Here is a 21,612-nt window from a genome sequence, read left to right as displayed (position 1 = left end):
AGAACAGTGAGTGCAGCTCTGGAGTATAATACAGGATGTAACTCAGGATCAGTACAGGATAAGTAATGTAATGTATGTACTGTAATGCTGTGGGCTCCTATGATCAGTTTTAAAGACAGACAGGGACACAACAAAGTCACTTCAATATAGTTTATTGCTTGTTCCAGCCAACTTATAGTTCAGCCGGATCGCAGCTGGGACAAGTAATCAGTTAATGTCATCCGCAATAAGGTCATGCAGTCACAGGGCTCCTTTAGAAGCGTCGACAGGCCAATGTTTGCTTCACACGCGCCTTACAGTGTGTGATCTGCAGCCTCTCAGACAACAGTTCCACCCTGCATAATGCTGCTGACTTTTAAACACAATCGTGGACATGAGCCACGCAGAAAACCCGGAGTGGACCGTGGGGAGTAAGCACCCACCCAGGTATTTGCTTACTCCCAGTAAAAGCCAGGCCCGGATTAGCTGAAACAAGCTATGCTAGTTAGCAAGAGCGTCTACTATCTATCCTAGTGGATGCACAAGCTAACGTCTTTTAGACCTCTTTCACACGGGCGAGATTTCGGCGCGGGTGCAATGCGTGAGGTGAGTGCATTGCACCCACACTGAATCTGGACCCATTTATTTCTATGGGGCTGTGCACATGAGCAGTGATTTTTATTACGGATCACTTGTGCATTGCGTGAAAATCACAGCATGCTCTATTTTGTGCGTTTTTTCACGCAACGCAGGCCCCATAGAGGTGAATGGGGCTGCGTGAAAATCGCAAGCATCTGCAAGCAAGTGCGGATGCGGTGCGATTTTCACGCATGGTTGCTAGGAGATGATCGGAATGGGGACCCGATCTTTATTATTTTCCCTTATAACATAGTTATAAGGGAAAATAATAGCATTCCTAATACAGAATGCATAGTAAAATAGTGCTGGAGGGGTTAAAAATAAGAAAATAAAAAATAAAAATTAACTCACCTCATCCTCTTGTTTGTGCAGCCCGGCTTCTCTTCTGTCTTCTTTGCTGTTCAAGAGGAAAAGGACCTGTGGTGACGTCACTTCGCTCATCACATGGTCCATCACATGATCCATCCATGAAAATCGCGCATTTTCTCGCGACGCACCTGCATTTTATCCGGCCCAAATCCATGACGCCCATGTGAAAGAGGCCTTACTCCACCAAGGTCAGATACCTTGGTGGCACGTCTCAGGTGCATCATAGCAAACCTCGATTTGCATCTCCCTAATAGGTTTCCTGCACAATTCTGGGAGATGCATACCTTCCTTCATATATGAGGCCTGTCACTGCCTCACATACACCCCCCCAATCCCCCGTTCAAACCTGTGGGGGTGAACACCTGCACCAAAACATGATGCTCTTAACAGGGCATCTGCATTACCCTGCAGCTTTCCCGCTTGATCTTCCACAGAAAAATAAAAATTCTGCAAGGAGAGAAACCACCTGGTGACCAGAGCATTTCTCTCCTTGGAATTCCTCATCCAGACCAATGTTGAATGGTCGGTCACCAGGCAAAAATGTCGCCCCAGCAGGTAGTACCGTAAGGTTTCCAAGGCCCACTTGATCGCTAGGCACTCCTTCTCCACTACGCTGTAGTTCTTTTCTGCTGAGGTAAGCTTTCTACTCAAATAAGTGATGGGATGTTCAGCTCCGTTCACTTTTTGAGACAGAACGGCTCCTAGTCCTACTTCAAATGCGTCCAACACGTATGGACGATTAATTTGTCTTTAAAGTTGGGGTTGGACAGGGCAGGCTGTTTACATAGGGCCAATTTCAGGGCCTGAAATGCTTCTTCTGCCTGAGGATTCCACCGAATCTTGACTGACTTCCTTCCTTTCAGCAGATCGGTCAGTTGTCCAGCCCTCCCGGCAAAATTAGGTATAAACCGCCTATAATACCTAATTATGCCAAGAAACGTTTTGACTTGCTTTGTCGTGAGAGGGCGGAGCCAATTTTGAATGGCCTTGACTTTGTTTATTTGAGGTTTGATGATCCCATGGCCAATCACGTATACCAAACAACGAGCCTCCTCTAGCCCTATGGTACACTTTGGAGGATTTGCAGTCAAGTCCGCATCTCGGAGTGAGTCCATGACTGCCTGCACATTGGACAAATGCAACTGCCAGTCGCCACTATGGATAATGATATTGTCTAAGTAGGTGGATGCGTACTTCAGATGAGGTTTTAAGACTATGTCCATTAGCCTCTGGAATGTGATGGAGGTCCTATGTAACCCAAAAGGCAAAACGACATAGTGATAAAGTCCTTCTGTTGTGACAAAGGCGGTCTTTTCCTTTGCTGACTGTCAGAGGTACTGGCCAGCAACCCTTGGTTAAATCCAGCGTCGTGAAATACTGGGCCCGGCCCAGTCTTTCAATCAGCTCATCAACCCGGGGCACTGGATAAAGGTTGAACTTCGACACTTCATTCAATTTCCGGAAAATGTAGCAACATCTTAACGATCCGCCCGGCTTTGGAATCAACACAGTGGGACTGGCCCACTCGCTCTTGGATTCCTCGATAACTCCTAGGATAAGCATCTTCTGTACCTCTTCTGTACTGGCTTGTCTCCGGGCCTCTGGCACACGGTATGGTTTCACTTGTACCCTTACCCGCGGCTCGGTGACAATGTCATGCTGGACCACCGATGTACGACCAGGCTTTTCTGAAAAGACATTGGTATTCTGCTGCACTAACTTCCTGACCTCCCGTTTTTGTTGTTTTGACAGGGTTTCTGCTATTTTTACTCTGACCTCTGTCGGGACTGACGTTGGAGGGTCCCAACGTCAGATGTTCTCTCACAATGATATGCTCTATTACACACTTATGGGGAGTAGGCTCTTGCTCCCATGTCTCTTTGGCAATGTCCACCAGGTCTCTGTGATGTCTGCCATATAACAGTTCGAACGGGGAAAACCCAGTTGAGGACTGTGGAACCTCTCGGATGGAGAACATCAAATATGGCAGCAACATATCCCAGTCCTTCCCATCTCAGGATACTACCCTTTTTAACATACTCGTTAGGGTTTTATTATACCTTTCCACCAGTAGTGTTGAGTGTGAATATTTGAATTGCAAATTTTAATTGCAAATATCGCCAGTTTGAGAATTCGCAAATATTTAGAATGTAGTGCTATATATTCGTATTTGCGAATAGTGTTGAATATTCTAAATCGTAAATTTATTGTGAATTTATGGCGAATATATTACATTGCCGATTTTCGCAATCAAGTAAACAATGACTGGAGATCACGAATTCTCAAATTTGCTAATTTATGGCGAATATTCGGCCAAAAATTCACGATAAATCGTGAATTTGAATATTGCCTATTCCGCTCATCATTATCCACCAGCCCATCTGTTTGGGGGCGGTACACTGATGTGCGTAACTGCTTGATTCGGAGCAGCTTGCACAACTCCTTTGTCACTTTGGACATAAAAGGAGTATCTTGATCCGTAAGGATCTCTTTGAGCAACCCAATGCGGCAAAACATGGCAAATAGTTCCCTGGCAATAAGTTTGGCTGAGGTATGGCAGAGAGGAATGGCCTCCGGATATTGAGTCACATAGTCCAGCACCACTGATATGTGCTGGTGGCCCCGGGCCAACTTTACCACAGACCCCACAAGATCCATAGCGATCCACTCAAAAGGTATCTCTATAATGGGAAGAGGTACCAGTGGACTACGGAAATTCACTGTGGGAGCAGTAATCTGACACTCTGGACACGATTCACAAAACTTCCTAACCTCCTCATAAACACCAGGCCAAAAAAAACACTGGAGTATACGCTCTAGTGACCTCCCATTACATGTATGTGAGCCAAGTCTAATATTGCCTGGCAGTAGGGCTGTGGTACTACTAGCTGCTCCACTACCTCCTGTTGGACCTTGTCTACGCAGTACAATAAGTCCTGGAAAACAGTCATATAGGGAAACACCACTTCTGCGCCCGGGTGTTGGGCTGCCCCATTGATTACAGTCCCCTTCTCTCTCTGGCCCGTAACAGAGTGGGGTCCTGGAGTTGGGCGGTCCTGAACCTGTCCCAGGACACCTCCAGCTCCGGGCCAATAATTCTAGGGGAAACATGGAAAATAGTTCACTGGCAATAAGTTTAGCTGAGGTATGGCGGAGAGGAAAAACCTTCGGATACCGAGTTGCATAGTTCAGTCCGGCCAATACCTCTAGGAAAAACCTATCGGGGTTACACTCTGGCCCTATAATGGGGACCCCTACGGCCGGTACCCCAGAATCTGCGTCTTCGGGTTCAGGACCCCAAGAGTCTTTCTGACATAGAATGAGGAACGGCGTGCAAACCCACAGTCCATGGGCTCAGTGATCAAGAGGCAGTTAGTGACCCTATGTCCAGGCCCATGATACCGCCAGCATCGGATAAATGTGTCTTCACGAGGCCACGGGGCATGCTTAATGGTCCTTTGGGTTGCATTTTCCTCTTCTTTTTTCCAGTTTCTATAAGGGGGGGCTGGGGTTGGGGTGTCACCCATTCTTTAGAAGCGTCCTGCACCAAATCCTGGGTGGTCATGTACCGCTCAACCAGGCTTACCAACTGGTCGAGGTTGCCCAGGTCCCCCTGACCCACCCAATGCTGAATTGGCACTGGCAGAGTAAGCACAAACCGATCCACCACCACCTGCTCTATCATCTGCTCTGGGTCCAAAGTCTCAAGCTGGAGCCATTTCTTCACGAGGTGCAACAGATCATAAACCTGCAACCTGGCAGGCCGAGACTCTACAAACGCCCACTGGTACACTCGCTGGGCCCGCACATGTGTATTGACCCCCATGCGGGCCAGGACCTCACCTTTACTCACGGCTGAGGTCAACGTAGGCCTTCTGTGCACCCCCCACCAGAAACAGAGCCACCACTTCAGCCCACCGGTCGGATGGCAGATTCTCCTGCTCTGCTGTTCTTTCGGAGACATTTTCCTCAATGCTGACCGGACTTTATCACGGCCCGCTGGCTGGAGCTGGGTCGCCGCTGGTGGTGTCTCCCTCAGGGCCGCAATCTGCTGTAGCAACAGGCTATTGATCTCTTGCTGTTGTGCATAGGCCTGCTGTTGCTGAACATTAGCCAGCACCAGCTGCTTCAGGATTTCCTCCATCTCGGCTGCTGGCTTATATTGGAACTTTGCTGGTTTAATCCAAGACATGCGAACACTGTGTTTGCCTTACTGGTTAGCCCGCATCCTCCACCATATGTAATGCCGTGGGTTCGGGACACAACAAAGTCACTCGAATACAAGTTTATTGTTTGTTCCAGCCAACTTACAGTTCAGTACAGCCAGATCACAGCCGGGAAAAGTGATCAGTTCATGTCATCCACAATAAAGTCAAGCAGTCTCGGGGCTCCTTTAGAAGCATCCACAGTCTAGTGTTTGCTCCATACATGCCTTGCAGTGTGTGATCTGCAGCCTCCACAGACACACCCTACCTCATGCTGCTGACTTTTAAACACAATCGTGGACACAGTGGCGTAGTGTGTGTTGCCAGCACTGCCCCCTAACTTTTGGACACGCGCCTTTTTATAGAACGACGCCCCACAGCATACCAAGACTAATATTACCAATAATACAATAAAAATGACAAATACTGCAAATATCATTAACATGTATTACTAGTTCTTAAATACCTGATATTACACCATAATGATGCTGCATAAAATACAATATAAGACCAATATTACCACCATACAGTTACTATGCAGTGGTAGATACAGGTCCTACACAAGTGAATACACAATCAGTACAATGCAGGTAAATGCACTTTCAGTTGATATCTAGTTTGATTATAACGATATATGAAAAGGAGTGGAAAATCCCTTTCAGAACAGTCACTTAAATATGTAGTATTTACCTCACCAGATATTAATTTCAGGACTTATATTAGCATGACCTATTCTTCATCTTAAATTGTGTTGGATAAGATAAAACCAGGACACTGTGTCAAACACAGACAGAATAATGGAGACAGCAGAAGGACATAACTAGTAGTGTTGAGAGCGAATATGCGAATCACGAATATCGCCACTTCGAGAATTTGTGAATATTTAGAATATAGTGCTATATATTCGTATTCGTGAATAGTGTTGATCGTGAATATTCTAATCGCGAATTTATTGTGAATTTATCGTAAATATCGGCACTTAGCAACATCCCTAGCAACCAATAGGAAAGTTGCCTACCCCTTAATGTTGTTCCCGAAAATTCTAATCGCGAAAATATTACATTGCCGATTTTCGCAATCAAGAAAATAATGACTGGATTCTCGAATTTGCAAATTTATGGCAAATATTCAGTGAAAAAATTCCCGAAATATCGCAAATTCGAATATATTGCCTGTGCCGCTCATCACTAATAACTAGACACTTTGCTAATTACCAACATATGAACCTAGAAGGCCCAAAGATACAATGGATACTGCCACTTAAAGAGTGTGTCTCACTTCAGCAAATGGCATTTATCAGGTAGACAAAAGTTAATACCAGGCACTTACCAATGTATTGTGATTGTCCATATTGCCTCATTTGCTGGCTGGATTCATTTTTCCATCACATTATACACTGCTCGTTTCCATGGTTATGACCACTCTGCAATCCAGCAGTGGTGGTCATGCTTGCATACTATAGGAAAAAGTGCCAGCCTCTCACATACAGATGTAACCTAGCTAAAATGTACTCTGATAACCAAGATAGCAATGTGACATGCGTTCTCATGACAAAGCCATTGAAATCCGCTGAAAAAGTTAGTTGACATTTTCTTGCCATTCTTTTCTTGTATACACTTTATATTATACCATTTGCTGAAGTGAGACAACCTTTTAAAACAGGGCATCCTGACTAGGACACATTGCAGGATCTCATAACATTCTACAGGGTTCCATATGGCTTTACCTACCATCTTTTGATAATTCTCTGAATAATGGACACTGATATCCAGTTTCATCTCGATCTGTTCCCATGAGTCCCGAACACAGCTCTGCACAATCCCTGACTGCGGCGTAGAAAGCTTCTGTGCTTAGATTCGTGCTGCCAGTTACTGCCATGGCACTGCTCTACTGTGCAATAGTGATGAGCGGCAGGGGCTATATTCGAATTTGTGATATTTCATGAATATTTTGTAGAATATTCGTCATATATTCGAGAATTCGAGATTATTTTATCGAATGCAAATGTAAAATAATTTGTAATGCGAAATACAGGCGTGGGTCACTTTGGCTACATTTTTCAAACGGCTAGTAGTTTCATGAGTTTCTCCTAAGACTGGAGAAAAGGGTTGGCACGGCAGAACATTACAATAGCTTTATATGCAGATTGAGTCAAGTGCTCCAATATATTCACGATTGCGCTAATCGGCAGTGATTAGAATATTTTTTCGCACTACGTGCAACTTCACATTTTAGCAGGTCTGACTACAGATTACTGATTGGTGCACTAAGTATTGTTGTGAACTTGACATTGCTTCCTTCTCATTGGCCCACAAGCAAGAAGCAGAGAGGAATCATGTGTTCAGATGGAAATAAAACGCAGAATATTCGATATAACGAATACATAGCACTATATTCTACATATTCGCAAATTTTCGAAGTGGCGATATTCGTGATAAAAAATTCGCTATTCGAATATTCGCGCTCAACACTACTGTGCAACAGCCTGATAACAGATGAACTCTGATCTGCCGCTGAATTGGTTTGTAGTAAGACAAGAAGCCGGCCAGAACCTGCAAAAAACAAAATCATACTGCAAATCTAGAAGACAACATTATAGCTAATGTTCAGTCAGTTCTAAATCCAGGTAAATCCACTTACCTCCTTTTAAAATCGCCTGCTTTCCATTTTTTTGCTAATTGTTCTGTTTGTTCTCTTTTTGTTTCTTGTATTAAGGTCAAGCCAGCATCACAATTTAGGCTACTTTCACGCTGGCGTTTTGGCTTTCCGTTTGTGAGATCCGTTCAGGGCTCTCACAAGCGGTCCAAAACGGATGCATGCGGCTGTATTATCTGAATGGAAGCGTTTGTGCAGATCCATGACGGATCAGCACCAAACGCGAGTGTGAAAGTAGACTTAGCTCTTCTTGCGTCTTGCAACTCTTCTCTCTGTAGAAGTGTTATACAGTTGACATATCTGCAGAGCTTTCTCAGTTGCCTCTAGCACTACACAGTCACATTTTTCCTGGCAAAATAGAACCTGTGCTTTCAGCTTTTGCACACATTGATCAAGTGCAATTTTTTTTTGCTGCAGGTAGATCTGAGCATCGTTCACTTTGCTTAGTAGTGGGCTCCAAAAATGAAAAAAATAAAAATAAATAGACTTTCTGCATCCCCTTTGGTTTCAGAGGTTTCTTCTGGCCCATCTCGCAACACTTCCAAAGCATCTATTATTTTCTCCGTGTGTTTATCAAGTACACATACAGCTTCATTCTTTGAACTCCGTCTTGTGTCATATGATCGCTTTAAGTAAATTGGTACATGTTCCTTAACCCTTTAAGGACCTCCGCCGTACATGTCCGGTCCCCAAACATGGCGCCTGCTCGCACGTGCAGTGGGTGCCATAGCCACCGGGTTTCTGCTATTTTAAATAGCAGAGACCCGCAGCACATGTATGTGATCAACCATAAGGCTGATCGCATCCATTTTCCCTATCAGATGTCGGGGTCCAATGTGACCACGGCATCTAAGCAGTCCGGAAGCGGAAGTCGCGCACTTCCACTCCGGTAACAGCGTTCCCCGGCTGAGATCGGGGAACCTGTTACATTGATCTAATAGGCTGGAGTCTCAAGCAGGATTCGGTGCCTATTAGATGACAATACCAATACAGGCCACTAGGTGAAAGCATTGTATTGGTATAGTGCAAATGAAGTGTTGAATGGTGACATCAATGAGCACAATAGGCAATCTAATGATTGCCAGTTATTATCACCCAAGGTGACTTAAAAAAGTAAAAAAAAAAAAAAAAGTAAAAAAAAGTTTTTGCAAATATATAAAAAAAATGTTCAAATCACCCCCCTTTCCTTAAAATAAAAATACTTAAACAATAAAAAAATAAACATAATGGGCATCGTCGCGTGCGAAAATGCCGATACTATTAAAATATAACAATATTAATGGGATACGGGAAATGGTGTAAGGGGGAAAAAATAAAAACAGCCAATTTGCCATTTTTTGTCACTTCAACTACCCAATAATTTTTTTATAAAAAGTGATCAAAAAGTTGCACACACCTTCAAATTGGTATCACTGAAAAGAACAGATCCTCCTGCAAAAAATGAGCCCTCACACATCCCTGTACACATAACTACAAAAAAAGTTATAGGGGTCAGAATATGGTTATAAAAAAAAAAATTTTCCTCAAAGGTTTTAATTTATTTTTTTCAGTATTAAAACCTGTGGTATCGTTGTAACCGTACTGACCTGGAGAATGAAAATAACAGGTCAATTTTACCGCATAGTGTACAGTGTAAAAAATTAAAATCTTTATAAGAATTGCATTTTTTCCCAATTCTACCCCATTTGGAATTTTTTTTCCCGCTTCCTACTACATGGTATGCAACCGTAAATGGTGCCATTAGAAAGTACAACTTGTCCCGGAAAAAATAAGCCTTCATAAGGCTATGTGAATGGAAAAATAAAAAAGTTAGGACTATGGGAAGGTGGGGAGTGAAAAACGAAAACGAAACGAAAACAAATAGAAAATCCCAGGGTCCTTAAGGGGTTAAGAACATCCCATCTAATGGGTGGAGCTTGAGAAGAAAGTATAAAAATTTTCTACAGTGCTTAACAAAGTCATAGACTTTGTTCCAACACCAACTGCATGCACACCGGCAAGATTGAGAGAGTGATGGTTACATGGCATAAACACCACTAATGTGTCCAGCCATAGTTGCTGCGTTGTATCCTTGGCCAGAGCAGTGCTCCAGCTTAAGGCCATCTGCTTGTAACTGGTCACAAATCTGTTTTGTAATGATATCCGCTGATCAGAATCACTTGCGACATTTGGTCAGTGTGAGAAACATCTGGAGTGCTATCAAACATGATCGCAAAATACTTGGCCTTTGTAATTCTTTGAAAGATGGCTGTCTTAACATGACCACCAAGCAAGCTGATGAACTCACCCTGGCTCTGTGGAGAGAGGTAGGACACCGAGTACCCATGTGCCTGCTGAACGTTGTGAAGATGCTGATTGGTAACTGGGTCATATTTTGCTAGTAACTTGAAAGTTTCTAGGAAGTTTCCACAGTTATCATCAGTGCTTAGATTTTCTGAGTGACCACATAAGGGTAAGGATTGCCTTGCTAGATGCAGCACACGGTCAACTATTCTGGCTAGGATTGCCTTCCACTTTTCAAATGACTTCTGTTGTGCAAACTGGGCAGCAGCATCAATAGTCTCTTGTTTGTTTTGTAGCCGCATTTCAAATTCTTTCCACATTGTAAATGCACAAAGGTGGTAAGAACTGCGCTCATGTTCACTCTGGAGCGCCCGGGGAGCCGCACGGACGGTAAGTATACTGCTCCCCCGCTCCCCACTACACTTTACCATGGCTGCCAGGACTTTAGCATCCCGGCAGCCATGGTAACCACTCTGAAAAAGCTAAATGTCGGATCCGGTAATGCGCCGAAACGACGTTTAGCTTAAGGCCAGATCCGGATCAATGCCTTTCAATGGGCATTAATTCCGGATCCGGCCATGCGGCAAGTGTTCAGGATTTTTGACCGGAGCAAAAAGCGCAGCATGCTGCGGTATTTTCTCCGGCCAAAAAACGTTCCGGTCCGGAACTGAAGACATCCTGATGCATCCTGAACGGATTTCTCTCCATTCAGAATGCATTAGGATAAAACTGATCAGGATTCTTCCGGCATAGAGCCCCGACGACGGAACTCTATGCCGGAAGAAAAGAACGCAAGTGTGAAAGAGCCCCTACTTTGATGTTTTTGCTCTACTAGATTCTTCGCTGTGATATTTTTTTTTTGCTATATGATCCCACCTCCCCCCTTTGACATCCATATGCCCTGCACATTCCCATCTAGATTTTTTATAGCACATTTACAAGATATGTCATAATTCTCCGATAGGTGTGGGTCCCACTTCTAAGAGCATCTGAAGAACAGGGCTGTTCTTGGGTCGCCGGCTCTATCCATTCATTGCAAAGAACTTCCAAATACTCAACTCTTCATATAGAAATGGAGAGAGCTGCACACACATGGACACCTGTCCATTTACAGAAACATGAGACAGCAGCATTTTCTTGAGATGGAAGTGGGTCCTAGAGGTATGACCAGCGTCTATTGGACATTTACGACATGTCCTATGGATATGCCCATAAATGTTCAGATGGGGATAGCCCTTTAAATGCATTTCATTCTATTTGCCAATCTATAGATCACTTTTTACTATTTTGCAGTATATACATTGCTGTTTTTTATGGAACCATCAGTCCCCTACCAGCATAATAACAGAAACCTGTTCAAGTTCCCTCTTATCGCCACGTCAGCCGCTGATTGCATTAAAATGATGACGAACACTGGAATGAATATTATTGTACATTTAATACCGTTTAATTATATGCTCAATGGTTTGCCCAAAAATGAATATGCAACAGATCCTCTGAATATTAATGAATCATATATTTATGATAAGTGATGTGCGACAGAGATGGGATTCCTCGTGGCGGCTTATTCATTTGCATTGTGAGGCTTCCCATAGATAATATGTAAATTCATATTAAAGGGGGGGGGGGTCACTTTGGAAACCATTAAAGTTGAGCTTATTCAGTAATGGTCATACGATGGATCCATGATACGGCACCAAAATGAAATCTGTAAGCCCATGTTGCCCCTCTGTGTGCGTCCGATTTCATTCGAATGAAAATAAATCATAGCGACTTTGATCGGATGGTGCAGTACGGGGTGTTCTCCTATAGAAACATGACCATAGATCAGCAGAGGGGCGTCTACGACTCTGAAATGTGGAACATCATGTGGATATTATGACCAAATGTTTCTCAAACTTTTATTAGGATGCATTCAGACAAAGAAAAAATCACCGCAACTTTTCCATCCCTAGGGACAAATCCATTCAGGTCATTGGACAGATTTTCTGCAGCAAATCTGTGAACTTACCCGTAGGAGCCAAATGCAATTCTTAGCTACAGGAAAATCCTTTACTCACATTATCGGGAAACTTACTTCCCTTTGTGTGAGTGGGCAGCAGCTCATCAAGTACTTGCATTTCCCAGAAGGCATAGCAATTACCTCTTCTACACCTCTTTCTCCCCTGCATACAAAATTATCCCTTGCATATAGCCCCAGAGATACACATGGCCAGTGGCGTACATAGAGAAGTAAGGGCCCCATAGCAAGGATCAAACCAGGCCCCCCACACAGGACAGAAGGGTTTCCACTTAAACCCCTTTCAATGACTCTTGATCCATTTTTTCCACTGCCTTATTTGCTAAAAGTTGTTCCTTTAGAGGGTAGAGTCCTGACCAAGTTTTCACCCCCAGTAGAAGAGGAGATAATCCCAACTAAGACTGGGGCCCCTCTTGCCCTGGGCACCATAGCAGTTGCATGGTCTGCAACTATGGAAGTTACGCCCCTGCACATGGCATATAAATATAATTGTTCACTCTGGCAGGTCCTCATGAGCTCCTCAACCCTTGCTTCTTCAAGATTCTCATAATAGTTGTTGCATGGATAATCTTTCCCCCTGCATAATAATACATCACATATCACATTTTTCCTCTCCCCCTCCCATTGTCATATTAGATGATCAGAAGCTTTCTTTAGTTGACCCTCAAAAGTCCAACTCCCGAGATTGCAGGCCACCATTCTGGCTAATAGAGGATGATCCCTTTTTGAAGTTCATATGAATTGATTGACTTAAGGATAGAAGTTATCACGATGAACGATAGTAGGGGACTTTAAAAAGATATTATTGTTCAAGGTTGCATCAAATAGGAAACCAAACGTGAGATGGTTACACCAGAGAATCCATGTTAAGAGGGTTGTCCCAAGAACAAATATTCAGCATTTTTCATATCAGCACCTGAATCTGAATACTTTTGCAATAGCATGTTAAAATTCAGTATAACCATAAGCTATTCAATAAAATGTATCTGCATAGCCCCACTTGCTGTGTGTTCCTTTCCTTATTTCTCTGTCCAGCTCTGAGTAACATGGCTGAGGTGGTCGTTAATGCTCAGTGCCCTTCTTCAACTGCCACCAGCTGTTTCTATAGAAGCTGTAGCAGTTAGGGTACTTTCGTCGCCAGAACTGAACTGCCGAACGCATGCAAATTGATGGCATTTGTCAGACGGATCAGGATCCTGATCCATATGAAAAATGCATTGAAATGCCGGATCAGTCTCTCCGGTGTCATCCGGAAAAACGGATCAGGCATTTATTTTTTTTCACATTTTTTGCGGTCTGAGCATGCGCAGACAGCAATGCCGGATCCGTTTTGCCGGAACACTCGGGGCCAGATCCGGCATTAATGCATGTCAATGGGAAAAAATGCCGGATCCAGGATTCTGGCAAGTGCTCCGGAGTTTTGGACGGAGATAAAACCGTAGGATGCTGCGGTATTATCTCCGTCCTGAAAAGGCAAAAAGACTGAACTGAAGACATCCTGATGCATCCTGAACGGATTACTCTCCATTCAGAATGCATGGGGATAAAACTGATCAATTATTTTCCGGTATAGAGCCCCTAGGACGGAACTCAATGCCGGAAAAGAATAACGCTAGTGTGAAAGTACCCTTACATGGAAAGAGCTTCAGCAGAAAAGAAAACACATCCTGAGAAAGGGCACGTCTCCTGATCTCTAAGGCCGAATGCACACGGCCGTGTTCCGCGGCCGACAGCGGTCTGTGGTATGTCGGGCTGGATTCCTGTTCAGAGCAGGAGCGCACGGCGTCATTGGTTGCTATGACGCCGTGCGCTTCATGCCGCCGCTGCTGTACAGTAATAAACTCGTATAGATCATACAAGTGTATTACTGTAGTGCAGCGGTGGCATGAAGCGCACGGCGTCATAGCAACCAATGACGCCGTGCGCTCCTGCTCTGAACAGGAATCCAGCCCGGCATACCACGGACCGCTGTCGGCCGCGGAACACGGCCGTGTGCATTCGGCCTAATAGGGAGAAAGCTGCAGCAGAAAGGACACACACCCTGAGCTGTGATATATAGCAGAGCAATTAGAGCAATGAATGGGGAGATCTCTGGATCCATGTAAGGTACAGGGCCCGTTCTAGCTTTATCAGAAAGAGATTGCCATGGACTATGTGAGGTCTGATTTTATTTATTTTTTAATTAAATAACCAATCCCATAAAAAAAATTCTTCTCTGGCCCATTAGAAAAGTACATTATGTAAATTGAATTGAAAGTAATTTACTTATAGGTGACTGTATTTGTGAGTTATAACCCTCCTTCTGGTCCTCAGCTGTGTCATGTGATCAACACTCTGCCTTACCCACTGACACAGGACATGAAGTCAGTTACTGCTCTATTCATTCCTATGAGACTGACATTGAGGCCTCCATACAAAGATAAACTGGCTTCCTGTTCACACATAAGATTCTGTATTTATTTGGAGAGTCAGAGAATCGGTCATATGACACAGATGAGGATCAGAAGGGAGGGGGTAACTCGCAAATACAGTCTATGGTAAGAAAATTACCTTCACTACAGTTTACCTCATGCACCTTTCTAACAGGTCAGATAATAAAAAAATTTGCGGGTGTACTTCTTTAATCATGGGAAAAACCTTTAAGGCTAAACTTTTTCGAAGTCCCTGTTATATTCCATTCTGTGCATTATAGTCAGTGGCAAATTAAGGCCATTTTTTTCAATCTCTTATTAAGAAAAATTGCCGATTCCAAAAAAAGAAAGAAAAAAAAAATCAATTTTCGGCACTAATGGTTCTGCTACTTGTGACATACTTTTTTTATTTAATACAGTTAATATATGGCACAAGAGAAAAAAATGAGATATTCATTATACGTTGCAAATGTCAGGTATGTACTTTGCAAGAAATATATTTTGCAGGTTCTAATAGACTGGTGTTTCTGACCAGGGAAATGCTTTTTTGTGAGACGGCCACGGGAAGGCTGACAACTGATATTTAATAAATGATGAATCCTTTGTATTAGTCGTAAGGTCTTAAAGTAAAATGTCTCCTAATTCTTGGGAAAAACTTTCTGCATCACTAGCCCAAAGGCAACATGTAACCTTTTTATTACCTAATTAGGGATATCTATTATCTTACAACAATGTATCTTAAAGTCACAAGGAAAATGCCACTTTGATAATCACTTTCAATTAGCTTTAAGCTAAGCGGGCGCTCATAAAATGTCTTCCTTCTTTAATTTTGAATTAGGAAACACTGTAGACATAATCTTTCCAGAGTGTGTATAATTTAAGGTAGTTTATGCTAAAATAAATCAAAAATAGTATAATTGTCCAAGTCGATGGCGCAGTTATACAAGAGTGATACCATTACCAGCTCATTAGCAGATTAGACAACTAGTTCATCTTTGGTGGCTTTTGCCGCCAGCTAACCTTTCTCGGTCTTTAGAGGTGTCTCTTAGATCTATGGTGGAGAGAAGGAACGTGCAAAGAGCGACAAGACAGACAAAAAAATGAGGGAAGTGCAAGGAGGATTATTAACATTTTAGTGTTCTGGTTTCTTATCATGTAGAATTTAGTTGAACTCCTTGATATCCATCTATTTAATTTTAATTTGGCCCATTTAGGCAATTGTTGGAATAACTATAAATGAAATTAATCATTCTAATTGAAAAACCAAAACTTTAGAAAAAATTGAATTTATTGATGGTGGGTCCAAACTTGAAGCTCTGGAGTTGTGGGTAACCATGGAAGACATGGAATATGAGTTTCCTCAACCACTACAAAAATTTCAAGGAGTAGCCCAGGATTAGAGAAAAGGTCTGCTGTTTTTTTTTTCTTCCAAAAACAGCACCAAATTGGTCCATGGGTTACATTTGGTACAGCAGCTCAGATCCAATCAAAGGAATTGCAGGCTTTGTAATAAGGGAAATGCCAATTGGCAAGGTGAATTTACACAGATGGACCCATCTCTATTATTTTTTTATATTAAAAGTACCTTTGTAGTGCTCTGGAGTAAGGGACTCACATCGGTCATTTCAACTTGTTGTGATGAGAAATATGTGGGTGCTAGACAAGAAACAACATACTTTGTTGGGTGAATGTCATTCATCCACAAGGTTGGACTGGCCCACCAGAGTACCATAGTTCTGATACCATAATGGTCCCCAAATAACCAGTAGAAAAAAAAACTTTGGCTGTCTTTGGAACCAATCACTTGCCTTTAGGGTATATTTCTGTGAGTCACAACCTAATAAACCTTATGGAGGATATAGAGGTTGGGGGGCTCAAGAATATATTCCTCTGAGGGGCCCAGGAACCCATTCTGACACTGATTCAGGTTTGATTGGCTGGCGATGAAGGACGCTATACCTTTATCCATTTCATTGTGTCTTAGGGGGAAAGTGGCAAATTATACATGGCTGCCTGGACCTAGATTAGATTCAAGGGCCTAATAGCAGTAGGCCAATGCTCAGATATAATTGTTGATATTTGACCTTATAACATGCATAGACTTAATGACACTGGCATCAATGTTCATACACCAACACTTTTCTCTGTGTGTCAATGGACTGTTATATGTGGTTCCTGAATGTCACATTAGCCAATAGGTACAATTTTGGTCAAAACTGCCAATAATTGTTTGCAGCTCTCCCCTAAGCCCCAATGATTTCGATACCTTTCGTTGCCCACATTTCATCAGAAAAACTTAGAAAATGCTATAGTAATGATCTTTTTTTATTATTTGTTTATTTAGATCAAGATCACTCACAAGAACCAAGCCCCTATGCTAATGGGACCTCCCCCGAGGAACAGTCTCTTTACATCCTTCATCAAAGGAACAATGAGCAGAAACAAAGAGTGAATTATGTTATGTATATACCTTCAATGGACATGTCGGCTTCATACCATGTTTTACTGGGCTTCATAGCTGTATTTGAAAATAATGGGCTTGTTTTTACATTTTTTAACTATTATGTTAACATTAAGTTATAATTCTAATTTATTGTAATGTTTTTTTGTATTTTTTTTTGTGTCTGGCATGTGCAGTCAGTATTTATTTCTATTAAGCAACATTACGGCTTGTAATGTTTGCATGCATTTAATTTACTGCTATGCATCTGAATGCTTAGATCAGGCCTGTTATTTTGACACTGTACCCTCAACAGGAAAAAGGGAAGCATTTCACTTTGGTGGAGATTTATAATTATCTGATATTATTTGTGTTATACGATTTACTAATTGGCAACCCAGTCTTTAAAAAACACTTTCCCGGGGGATCCATGCACATAAGAGCGTTTTATAGGCAGACTTGAGAGAGAAAAAATAATATGAAGGTAGACAGTCAATGAGTTCCATATTACAGATCAGAACAACTCATACGTAGAACTATTTTAATAGTTAGAGATTAATTTTCCTGATACAGAGCTCCAAATCCCCTGCATGATACAATTCTAAAGCCACCACTGGAGGGAACTCAGGAGCTTACTGCATACTTATTATTAAGTTCAATGTATAAATTGTCTGAAGTAAGCTTCAAAGCTCCCTCTAGTGGTGGCTGTGGGCAGTATTTTTTTTTCTTTTTCAGTCTATGTTTATGTATATTTGGAGCATTGTATTGGAAAAATAGCAGACCACCTCAAATAATGTTATGAAAGCTATCAGCACAGAATGTTCGACCTATTTATTAAACCTGTGGACATTCAATGTAATCCGTCAACAATATACTTGACTTTTTTATATTTTTATTTATCTGAACATCCTCCATAACAGAAAGGTACGCTACGCATAAATAATTTGTGTAAATCTATATGGTGGCACAAATAACTAACCCGATCTTTAGAAACCATGCTCTTAATAAACTGTTTCCCGCCAAAGATTTACTGACTAAGATGTTGGAGTAATGGGTTAATGCATAATTAATCAAGGACATCGAATGAAATTCACAGCTAAAAAAAATAAATAAATTACAGCACTTTTGATTACCTTGGCAAGTGCTCAGATTAGACTCCCGATGCATTAAGTAAACTTAAATAAATAGACTTGTGTTGCTGGGTAAGATACTGCCAATTTTGTATGAATATTGGGGATCCATCTAGAAATCACTATAAAGTATCATGTGCACAAAAATGTTATTGGCAAATATTTAGAATTTAGTTCTATAGGGAAGACCTTGAACATATATTTGCATAGATGCTTGTATACAGAATATATCTTGTTAAGATAAACTTCCCAAGATTTCATGAAATATTTGAGGGGCTGGCTATACCTGTTCATATCCTCTTATTAAGGAAGGGGGTGACATTTTCAGTAAAATGTTCAGAGTGGTTTAACAAAAAATAAAAGAACCAATACTCACCTCATTGATCCTCACCCTTGCTGTTCTGGCATTTAATGGCTCCGCACTGGTCTCCACTTCCTGTTCTGGGCTCAACAGGCAAGAAAGGTTAGGAAAGGACCATTTAGCCAGTCATGAATGGTTATCTCCTGCCATTTCCTGTGTGTCAAGCTTGCAATAAAAAGTGGAAAAAAGTAAGGACCCAATAAGCATCAGAAGGGCAGCGTTGTGGGAATCGGTGATGGTATCATTCACTCTGAGAACATTAATAAACATTTTCTGAAGTAACCTTTCATAAGGGATATGACAAGGTATAGACAGACTCAGTCTCAGCCCCCCAAAAATTTCTATGAAATCTTACAAAGTTTATTTAAACACTGGTTAACATTTTATTTTCTATAGTTATAATGTCTAGATGACTCCTGATGGGACAGATATAAAGTTTAGTTCCCCAACCAGAGTCATGCTAGTGTCAAGAAAATCTACTGTGATAAGGGCCTACATGCCCTTGAGGCAACACCAGGCAGCTGCTATTGGGTCCTTTGCTATTGGGTGGTGAGAACCTGTGCAGGATTCCCTTCTTGAGAGTATCTGCGTTGTTAATCAATGAGGAAGGCAATGAGGAAGAGGGGAATTGGCCCATGTAAAAGAGTTTAAGAGGAAAACAAATAGGACCACATGCCCTGAGTGTCAAATCTGAGCATGATAATTAGAGGCACATTTTGATCTTTGCTCTGGGACCTCTAAGCCACTGTACTGTGATATAATATTTTTGTGGTAGTATGTACTCGTATTTTGACCAAAGGTAGTTTTAATACAGCACTTTTAGAAAGCACTGGTTTAATGGTCTAATATAGAGAAAATCACCTCACTGGTGTTTTTGGCAACCCTAGAACTTTTAAAGACCTAGAACAAAGGCTTCTGGAGAGTTTGGGACCAAGCACAATGTGTTGTCCAAAATTTGGACCACCAGGAGATAGGTATGTTGACTTGAAGTATATGCGGTGAGTTTAAAGAAGGTCCAAATTTCTCAATATGTGACAGTTCGACCTGTGATTAAGATATATTGGCGCTTGGACTTTTCACTTCTACAGGGAGTGCAGAATTATTAGGCAAGTTGTATTTTTGAGGATTAATTTTATTATTGAACAACAACCATGTTCTCAATGAACCCAAAAAACTCATTAATATCAAAGCTGAATATTTTTGGAAGTAGTTTTTAGTTTGTTTTTAGTTTTAGCTATTTTAGGGGGATATCTGTGTGTGCAGGTGACTATTACTGTGCATAATTATTAGGCAACTTAACAAAAAACAAATATATACCCATTTCAATTATTTATTTTTACCAGTGAAACCAATATAACATCTCAACATTCACAAATATAGATTTCTGACATTCAAAAACAAAACAAAAACAAATCAGTGACCAATATAGCCACCTTTCTTTGCAAGGACACTCAAAAGCCTGCCATCCATGGATTCTGTCAGTGTTTTGATCTGTTCACCATCAACATTGCGTGCAGCAGCAACCACAGCATCCCAGACACTGTTCAGAGAGGTGTACTGTTTTCCCTCCTTGTAAATCTCACATTTGATGATGGACCACAGGTTCTCAATGGGGTTCAGATCAGGTGAACAAGGAGGCCATGTCATTAGATTTTCTTCTTTTATACCCTTTCTTGCCAGCCACGCTGTGGAGTACTTGGACGCGTGTGATGGAGCATTGTCCTGCATGAAAATCATGTTTTTCTTGAAGGATGCAGACTTCTTCCTGTACCACTGCTTGAAGAAGGTGTCTTCCAGAAACTGGCAGTAGGACTGGGAGTTGAGCTTGACTCCATCCTCAACCCGAAAAGGCCCCACAAGCTCATCTTTGATGATACCAGCCCAAACCAGTACTCCACCTCCACCTTGCTGGCGTCTGAGTCGGACTGGAGCTCTCTGCCCTTTACCAATCCAGCCACGGGCCCATCCATCTGGCCCATCAAGACTCACTCTCATTTCATCAGTCCATAAAACCTTAGAAAAATCAGTCTTGAGATATTTCTTGGCCCAGTCTTGACGTTTCAGCTTGTGTGTCTTGTTCAGTGGTGGTCGTCTTTCAGCCTTTCTTACCTTGGCCATGTCTCTGAGTATTGCACACCTTCTGCTTTTGGGCACTCCAGTGATGTTGCAGCTCTGAAATATGGCCAAACTGGTGGCAAGTGGCATCTTGGCAGATGCACGCTTGACTTTTCTCAGTTCATACGCAGTTATTTTGCGCCTTGGTTTTTCCACACGCTTCTTGCGACCCTGTTGACTATTTTGAATGAAACGCTTGATTGTTCGATGATCACGCTTCAGAAGCTTTGCAATTTTAAGAGTGCTGCATCCCTCTGCAAGATATCTCACTATTTTTGACTTTTCTGAGCCTGTCAAGTCCTTCTTTTGACCCATTTTGCCAAAGGAAAGGAAGTTGCCTAATAATTATGCACACCTAATATAGGGTGTTGATGTCATTAGACCACACCCCTTCTCATTACAGAGATGCACATCACCTAATATGCTTAATTGGTAGTAGGCTTTCGAGCCTATACAGCTTGGAGTAAGACAACATGCATAAAGAGGATGATGTGGTCAAAATACTCATTTGCCTAATAATTCTGCACGCAGTGTATATGATTGATGTCTTATTGTTTTTGGGTAGTGATGGCCTCAATGAGTGTCAGTATAAATTAGAGATTGCAAAAGGGTTAGCTACTAAAATACACAATGCTTGAAATATATTCTGTTGGGGTTCTAGATGATTTGCACCCTGTTTTTTGTTGGGCACCCTTAATATAGTGGTTAAGAGTGTGTGTAGTTGAGAGTTTACATAAGGCCCAGATGTTGAGCTCCATATTGCCTAAAAATTAGTTTTCTCATTTGAACGGATTTTGGGGAAATGAATTAGAAAAATTTGCATACTTTCTTTCCTATCCCAAATGAATTCATGAAAACACCAAAGAGTCAAATGTTTGTTATTGTTTTGGAAAAAATATATAACTTAAATGTCCTCAGTGGTTTTCCACTTTGAAGGGGAACATGCAACTTTCTCATCCATCCATCCATATATTATCTACAATGCAACTGACTATATACTATATG

At 41.9% G+C, this 21,612-nt stretch overlaps 1 protein-coding gene across 1 annotated transcript in view; it reads left to right on the top strand.

The window, feature by feature from the left end:
- DGKB (diacylglycerol kinase beta) overlaps window positions 1-19,556 on the top strand; it is a 668,472-nt gene extending 648,916 nt beyond the window's left edge. The window contains exon 25 of the mRNA XM_040431289.1: window positions 16,906-19,556. Coding sequence (XP_040287223.1) covers window positions 16,906-17,013 — 108 coding nt within the window. The 3' untranslated portion in view covers window positions 17,014-19,556. The remainder of the gene's footprint in view (window positions 1-16,905) is intronic.
- The last annotated feature ends 2,056 nt before the right edge of the window (window positions 19,557-21,612 follow it).

Source organism: Bufo bufo, chromosome 5 (genome assembly GCF_905171765.1).
Source record: "Bufo bufo chromosome 5, aBufBuf1.1, whole genome shotgun sequence".
Lineage (NCBI taxonomy): Eukaryota > Metazoa > Chordata > Amphibia > Anura > Bufonidae > Bufo > Bufo bufo.
The sequence above is the reverse complement of the archived record's forward strand: the minus strand, read 5'-3'. Positions and strand labels throughout refer to the sequence as shown.